Genomic DNA, 8,927 nt, shown 5'->3' with positions numbered 1-8,927 from the left:
GCTTTCCAGCCTTTCACTCTGCATGATGGAGTCTCAGACATGTTTATGGTTTTCCCTTTAGAGCGGTGGGTGGTTGTCAAGGTTACCAGTTTGCAGAGAAAACTTTCTCTGATTTTCTGCTGTCCTCTTCAATGTGGGGCCCCACAGGGTTCAGTTTTAGGCCCCATTCTGCTCTTCTCTTCTTTCCATCACTAAGCAAGATGGAGTGTTTCTCAGTAGACTGTCCAAATGTTTGATCACTTCTTTTTTATTTAAAAAGCAAAAACAGAAGTGATGGGCTTTGGTGGCACTTGTGTGTGGTGTGTTATGAGAGCCGTTAGCTGTTAGCCGTTAGCTTCCTGTTTATGAGCTTCCTTCGTCTGCTGACCGTCTGCTGACCATGCTGTCTCTCTGAGCAACTTTACAATCCATCCAGAGACGGCGGCCATCTTTACTGCCGTAAACAGAGCACCGCGGCGGCCATGTTTACTGCCGTAAACAGAGCACCGCGGCGGCCATGTTTACTGCCGTAAACAGAACGCAGCGGCGGCCATGTTTACTGCCGTAAACAGAACGCGGCGGCGGCCATCTTTACTGCCGTAAACAGAGCACCGCGGCGGCCATCTTTACTGCCGTAAACAGAGCGCCGTGGCGGCCATCTTTACTGCCGTAAACAGAGCGCAGTGGCGGCCATCTTTACTGCCGTAAACAGAACACGGCGGCAGCCATCTTTACTGCTGTAAACAGAGCGCCGCGGCGGCCATCTTTACTGGTACAGAGAGTAAAGATGGCTGCTGCAAGAGCTCTGCTGGGGGACGGCTACGTTCTGTTTCTGCAGATCATAAACTGGTCTCACGGAAATCTGGTTGCATTTAATTAGTAGGAGCAACCATGAAAAAAAATAAATAAAAATGTCAGCAAAAGATCTGAGCTGAGCATCCAGACCTGATTTCAGAACGTAGAGTCCAGACCAGACAACAGATGTTAGACTGATCATCTCTAATCTGGTTGTTCAACTGAAAATATTTAAGTTGAAAATGATTTAATAAATAAAATCCACAATTTAAAAAAGAATCCTGGATTTTTAAAAAGAAATCTTCATGCTTTAAGCAGCTTTTCTTTTCCTGAGTGAGGTTGGTTATATTATGTTTCTATTCCTGAAAGCAGAGCCAGTCTCTCTTCTCTCTGTCCTTTCAAACCCAAATAAAAACACAAACCTTCCCTTTTCACCGTTTGGTTTTAATCCTGCATCCGGTGAAGGTGTCTGGAGATTTAATGAGCTTACCTGTTCACTCTTTCTTTATTTCAGCTGCTTCTGAGCAGCTTGTTTCCAAACACAGAGCTGTGATGAGCCTGACAGCTCTTTTACAACGTGACATGCCTCATGTTTCTCAGACAGACTTGAAATAAACGAGGCAGAGAAACAGAAGAACCTCAGAGGAGCTGCTAGCATCACAGTTTGAAACATCGCTCACTATGTTACATTAAAAATACATGAGCAGCAAACAACAGTTTGATCCAGTTAAAGAAATCATTCAACTCTGAACAACATGGTGGGATCCGACAGAATAAAACCGATAAATTATGCTTAGTGACTTAATGACAAAAATGTTCAAAATTTTTAACAAATTTCAGTGGGAAAGTGAGAAACTACCACAGCAGATGTATTTCTGATTCAGGCATGAGCCAAAAGTATTAATGTAGATTATGAACAATAAACATCATTTGACTTTGCTTATAAATGAGAAAATGTAAACAACTCATTGTTAAAATAATGAAAATGACAAAAGTAAAATATTTGAACACATTAGTTTTGATTATTACGTAGATTTTTAACATGTTAAATTTCATTTTTTCTTCACACCAAAGTCCTGAACCGGAACCTTTGTATTTTGTTTCTGGTACACCCATAAATCTGACGCACAGGCTACATCCGCTAACAGCAGCGATGGAAGCAGCTTCTCTTTTCCCACTGCGGTTTAATTTCTGCTTCCAAACGATCTGATTGGCTGCTGCAAAAGACTGTTGATCTGTTCAAGTTGTGCTAAAAGGAGTTAGCCTGTCAGAAGCTATGCTAGCCTGAAATAGCATCTAAACGTTAAACATGTAGCAGCTAACGCTAATGCTAGCGTCCACAGTCCACATAAAGAAGCTCCACGAATGATCAGAGAAACTCTAGAAAGACACATGGACAGAAAAACACTTTGCTCCAATCTGATGAAGAACAGATTTAAAACTAGAAATATCTTTGATATTCAGCTCATGTCTGTTTAATTATCATCAGTTATCTTATTCTCTGCAGTTCACCTTCCAAACAGTAGGTGATGCTACAGAGAAATCTAATAACGCATCGCTCCACAGATGGCAGCAGAAGAACAAAAACTGATGAATCAGGATCTGATGTGAACCCAATCACAGCTGGATCAAAGCTCTCACACCTCAATCTGAATGATTGGCTCACATTTCTGAACCAATATTAAGCTAAGAGGTTTGTGTCTCTTAGTTCAAGACTATTTTTCTGTTTTTTAGATCCACTCCAAAGTCACCAATTATCAACTTCTATAAAACAGTTTTTATGAAATGCGTTCAGCAGAAAACGAAGGCAGCGCTACATGCTCCTCAGAAACATGCTAACTACTAAGTTAGCATGTTTCCAGTTAGCATGCTAACTGTTAAATCTAGAAACATGCTAACTGCTAATTGTAGGCAGTAATCTTTAGCAGCGATCAGTGATCAGAGCCGATGCATTAAATCTCGTCTCACATTTCCTCAGTAAACTCTGAAGCTGCTCGTCTTTCCATCAGGTTTCTGCAGAGACTCGGATCAGCAGCTGATGCCCTTCAGGGGTAACCTGTTTATGCTACACTGTTGCTCTCTATCAAATGATGACAGTGTACACATATCTAATTATGGATGATGAATAGCTGAACAAAATTAAATAAAACTGAAAGTATGAGAGGATTTGATTCATTAGTTCTGTAACACAACAAGTGAAGTTAATTCTGAGTGAAAGCAAAAAATGGCCAATTAAATCAGAAACAGCTTTCCTAAACGTCTTATAGCTTGGGCATCTCATTTAGAGATCTGCTCAAAAAATAAACACCAAAAATGATTTCTATAAATCTCAGGAACAACGATTATTGGAATTATTCTGGTATAGAAATAAAGATACGACTGCAGAGACTATAATCAACACTAAATGCACAACAAATCTGCTTAACTAATACAGTTTGTGATTGAATATCTCTTTGAAACTATGCAGTTCCAATCTAGAGATCAGATTAATCGTGATGAATCGATTATTGAAATAATTGTCAACTAATTTAGGAATTATAACCAGCGCTAGCAGCAGAAATGGCTCCTGGTCTTTAGCCTAAAGAGAAATCCTCCAACCGCTAAAATCCTCCATCTTGTTTCCATCTGGTGAAGAAGGAAGTTGCTCTCAGTGTCTTCAGAGGTTTTTGTGTCATTTCCTTCAGTGGTTCTTGGTGCAGCGCCCCCACAGGCCAGGAGGGGAACAGGTTGGTGTGACTCAGAGCCACAGCAGCCGGAGGTGGAGCAGATGTTCTGGTTCCAGTAGAACCGGGTCGACCGGACCATCAGGAGGAAAACACCTTCAGTATTGGAACTGGGTCTTGTTTGTCCTTATGACGAGCCGTTCCTCGTTATGTGGATTTGCAATGTGAGCTGCTGCCCTGATTCTGGGGGTCTCGGGTTAAAACAGCGCCCTCTCCAGTCTGCTTTTGGATCATTCTGTTATTTTGTATTTTTGTTTGTCCGGCTGCTCCTCCGTCTCACCGCGGTAAAAACTCAAATGAATCTCAGAAACAGAGGAGCAGTCATGTAAAGCCTGGACTAATCCGTGACACCCGTTAGTTTCTCTCACTGACACACTGACGGCTCTCTGCAACGCCGTCAACAGGAATATCGCCCCCTGCAGGACAGATGGATCCCTGCAACGCGCTTTCTCCTGGTCATCGTCCAAAAGAGGATGCAGGAAAACTGAGAGGCTGAGAGATACAGAGCAAACCTGAAAAATAATAGAGTGAGTGAGAGTCCAGGGTGTTTGAGTGACAGGAGTGATAAGGTCCATCATGCCGTTGTTATGAGCAGCCGGGGGAAACAGCATATAAGCCCCGTCAGACATGCTGCAGAATTAGCCGGGAGCCGCGCCGCAGACCAGACCCAGGCGGAAATCGGGATATTGGTGGATAAGGAGGAACGAAATAACAGAAGGTGAGACACATGAAGGGGAAAGGTGCCTGAGTTCGAACATCTGGGTTCTGGTTCTGGTTCAGCTGGAACAAAATTCAAGCAACAGCTTTTCTGATTCACTCCGAGGACAAAATCACAGAAAACCTGGAGGAAAAACGTAAAGTTCAACAGGAATCAGCGGCGATTACAGGTTTCTGAAAGCCTGGCATAAAACACTCTGTGCAACGTTACGATACTCAGAGCTGATCCGGTTCCAGCCTGATAAGGAGAAAAGGATGAAACCAAACCTGGAAACAAAACGGAGCCGGAGCGGAAAACTAAACAGGGAATAACTGAAACCAAAACCTTAAAAACCTGCAGATTATGACAAGGAGTCTGTTCTGTTGGAGGGGCAGAAAACGTCATTATTAATCTTATTTCTTTATATACTGTTTTTAACACTTTAAGAGTGTTAAAACTCTATATATCTGTTACTCCTGAATGTCCCTGAGCAGAATAATAAAGGCTGTTTCTATTCTATTCTATTTTTTAATTAATTAAAAGCCAGACTACTGAGCTGACTTAATGTTGGCGGTTTAAGTTTATGAATTTTACACACAAACATTTTTTGTTTAAATATAAACTGATGGAATTTGATACAGTATGGAAACTTACACAATAAGTTAAATCAATTTCCTCTCTAGACGGCTGAATAGAAAAATGGTTTGTGAATCAAATCGCTGGACACTGAATGGTTTCCTGGCTCATCAGAGTGATGAGATACTGCAGCCGATGCTGCAGCCGCTGCATCACCTCGGCCGCTCCAGCATGCTGACGGTCAGCAGCAGATCCACGGCGGCTGCAGGAGCTGAGGGACGAGCAGGAGCTTAACGCCTCAGCCTCTTGTTTTATAAAAGCTCCATTGCTCCACGCTGCTAAACGGATCTATTCCCAGTGAGGAATGAGAGCATTAAGATGGACACGCTGCACTCTGCAAGGCCCTCTGAGCTGGAACATTTTACATCTGAGCCGCGCTCCTTACAAGCTCCCCTGACGCCTCCATGCATCATAGGAGGGCTGCAGGGGCCGGCCGGCCAAACGGCCATGTGTCTTACAACGTGACAACAGCTGTGGGCATTTCCATTAAAAAACACACAGCTCAAGTGTTACAGCTGCACCTCTGGGCACAGGCGGTCTCTGGCTACCAGGCCTCATTCCTTCCTCACCTCCAGCACCAAAACGAAGGGACAAGAAGAAAACAGCAAAATGGGAAACTTTGGACAGATTTCACATGAGGCAGCACAAACTGGCAATAGTTGCCACTTTATACGAGTTATAATCCCAGCCAGGCCTCTGGGGGAATCAGTTAGCTTGTTAGCATTGCACCTTTTCCTTTAGCTTCTGCTGACTGAACAAACCAGAACAACAAACACCGTTAGTCCAATTCCTATTCCAACACGCCTCGACTCTGCACAGACCGCAACGACCAAGAGCGACGCTTAAAGGCGTGCTTTCATTCCTCCAAGACTTTACACAACAAACTTGGCATTTCAATAGCGTTCCCACAACGTTCCCTCAGCCTTCCCATAATGTTCTCACAGCATTCCCACAATGTTCCCTCAGCGTTCCTGCAACGTTCCCTCAGCTTTCCTGCAACGTTCCCTCAGCGTTCCCACAATGTTCCCTCAGTGTTCCCACAACGTTCCCTCAGCCTTCCTGCAACGTTCCCTCAGCATTCCCACAATGTTCCCTCAGTGTTCTCACAACGTTCCCTCAGCCTTCCTGCAACGTTCCCTCAGCATTCCCACAATGTTCCCTCAGCGTTCCTGCAACGATCCCTCAGCGTTCCCATAATGTTCTCACAGCATTCCCACAATGTTCCCTCAGCGTTCCTGCAACGATCCCTCAGCGTTCCCATAATGTTCTCACAGCATTCCCACAATGTTCCCTCAACGTTCCTGCAATGTTCCCTCAGCTTTCCTGCAACGTTCCCTCAGCGTTCCCACAATGTTCCCTCAGTGTTCCTACAACGTTCCCTCAGCCTTCCTGCAACGTTCCCTCAGCGTTCCCACAATGTTCCCTCAGCCTTCCTGCAACGTTCCCTCAGCATTCCCAATGTTCCCTCAGCATTCCTGCAACGATCCCTCAGCGTTCCCATAATGTTCTCACAGCATTCTCACAATGTTCCCTCAGCGTTCCCACAATGTTCCCTCAGCATTCCCACAACGTTCCCTCAGCGTTCCTGCAACGATCCCTCAGCGTTCCCATAATGTTCTTACAGCATTCTCACAATGTTCCCTCAGCATTCCCACAACGTTCTCTCAGCGTTCCCATAATGTTCCCACAGCATTCCCACAATGTTCCCTCAGCGTTCCCACAACGTTCCCTCAGCGTTCCTGCAACGATCCCTCAGCGTTCCCATAATGTTCTTACAGCATTCTCACAATGTTCCCTCAGCATTCCCACAGCGTTCTCTCAGCATTCCCATAATGTTCTCACAGCATTCCCATAGCGTTCCCATAGTGTTCCCATAGCGTTCCCACCACTTCGTTCCCACTCAAGTCATTTTTACCACGTCACGTTTCGGCTCTGAGTAAATGGACGTTAGATGCCATTGTCTCCGGTTTCTATAGCACTTCTTTTCTGGCGGAGGATTTTTAACAGAGTGATACCTCTGTATTTAAAAGCTTTGCTGTCAGGAAATCTTTGGAAGTTTTCTAACTCTTTTCAGGAATAAAAATAAAGTTCCTGGTATTAAACATGAACCCATTTTAAAACAAAATGTTTCCAGCAGCTTGAATCTGAAAACAGGAAATAATTGGAGAATAACTCCAAATGATGCTCCAACATTTAGCTGATTAGGAGCATAACAATCTGCTCTGATTTATCTGTGATCCTTAAATAATGATGTATTTTCAGATAGAAATAAAAACATACATGCACAGGTGGGCCTGCGGTTAGCCAATCAGAAGCTTCCAAAGCCATGTGTGGTTTTATTTTATTCACAGATGGAAACTGTATGTAAACTTCTGGTCTGAACTGTGAGTGTAGAGCTGCAGGTTTCAGAGACGAAGCCTCATCCTGCTCCTGGTGTGCAGTGGCTTGCTAACGCGCTAAGCTAGCACCAGCGTGTTTCTACATTGTGATGTTACTTGTTGATAGGCAGACATTAATGTTTGTTCCTCAGTCAGGGCAGCATAGTGATGACATCACAGCATGTTGTGAGTCTCTTTTTAAAGCATAAAAAAGCTTTATTATCCAGAAAAACCCAGATCTGTCAGAACTAGATCATGTCTACAGACGGAGGAGTTCAGTAAAGCTCTGAAGTTCACTTGTTTGGTCCAGACCAACAGATCTGATTCCATCTTGGGCTTTTCTGCAAATGAATTATAATTTGTACACAAAATGTCACATCTTGGCTCCCATTGGACAGAATGCTGGAGGCGGGACAAAGCACAGACCAGGAAGTAAACAAGCTGAGTTTCTGTTGTTACACCATGAACTCCATTCTGAATGTGAAGAGCAGCTCAATCAGCTTTCACAATTTCTAAAAGCTGCTGCAGCTGAATTATTAGTCAGAATCGTCAATATTAGAAAAACACAAATGTTGTGTTTATGTTTCCACCAACAAACGCAGAGAGTTTGTTGACCCGACCTTTGAGTGTGACAGCAGAGCAGCTTCAGCGTCTTACCAGAGGATGGGTGAACTCTGGGGCGTGGTCGTTCTTGTCTGTGATGGTGATGGTGGCCGTCGCTGTTCCTGTTAGGCCCACCTCACTTCCTGCCATGTCCTTCGCCACGATCTCTAATTCATACGTCGTAGTTGGGAGAGTCTGCAGGAAAAACACAAAGAGGCAAAGTTTAAAAAGGAGGAAAGAAAAATCCAGAAAGCAAAGAAAAATCACTGCAGTGGACGCCGGAGAAACGGAGAAGGATTTTATTCTGCTGGAAAAAAAGACAAAATTCCCACCAAGTGAACTGAAAATTATTTCCAACGTCTGAAGATCGTTTTCCTCAGAAATGAATTTTAATAAAGTCTGAAAGAACAAAGATGAAAACGAGAGAGAGACTGGAGGACAAATAAGGTCCGTCTGTCATAATTATGTGCTGCTTTGTGTTCATGCATCACATCAAATACAATAAATACTTTAAAGTTTGAAACGTGACAAAATGTGTCAAATTGCAAAGGGTTATGAATTAGTTTGGAAGAGGCTGGTGTAACAATAAATAATCTAGAGTCTGTGTGTGTGTGTGTGTGTGTGTGTGTGTGTGTGTGTGTGTGTGTGTAGGATCCTGTTTTCCCTGGATTGATGAAACTGGAGTTCAAAAAGACAAATTAGATATTCCATCCATTGTCTGGTCTGCCAGCATTCATAATCCATGATGAAACTGGAGAACTGTAGCTGCTAAAAGGGTTGGGGATTTATAACGATCAGAGCAGCAATAATCATTTGTTTGCATAATTCACCTCTAATAGAAACGTTAACTGAATAAATAAGAGTGGAGCCAGAAGTGATGCTGGGATTTCTGGCCTCATGGGCTGGAAGCCTCTGGAGAAACGCCGCGCCGCTTCTCCTCTGGAGAAACGCCGCGCCACCACGCAGCTTCTCCTCTGGAGAAACGCTGCGCCACCACGCAGCTTCTCCTCTGGAGAAACACCGCGCAGCTTCTCTGGATTGTAAATTGACCTTGGCCAACATGCTCAGTCTGCTGCTCCCAGAGCAAACACACAGACACACGATCACAATCCACAG

General features: G+C 43.9%; 1 protein-coding gene across 1 annotated transcript in view; it reads right to left on the bottom strand.

Moving 5' to 3' along the window:
• Positions 1-8,093, bottom strand: part of LOC106918846 (cadherin 13, H-cadherin (heart)) — a 40,781-nt gene extending 32,688 nt beyond the window's left edge. Inside the window, exon 1 of the mRNA XM_014988889.2 lies at positions 7,866-8,093. Coding sequence (XP_014844375.2) covers positions 7,866-7,961 — 96 coding nt within the window. The 5' untranslated portion in view covers positions 7,962-8,093. The remainder of the gene's footprint in view (positions 1-7,865) is intronic.
• Positions 8,094-8,927: the final 834 nt, after the last annotated feature.

The sequence above is a fragment of the Poecilia mexicana genome, unplaced genomic scaffold, assembly GCF_051168715.1.
Source record: "Poecilia mexicana isolate PSO_F unplaced genomic scaffold, ASM5116871v1 scaffold_6, whole genome shotgun sequence".
NCBI lineage: Eukaryota > Metazoa > Chordata > Actinopteri > Cyprinodontiformes > Poeciliidae > Poecilia > Poecilia mexicana.
Note: the sequence above shows the minus strand (reverse complement) of the source record. Positions and strands in the feature narration are given on the sequence as shown.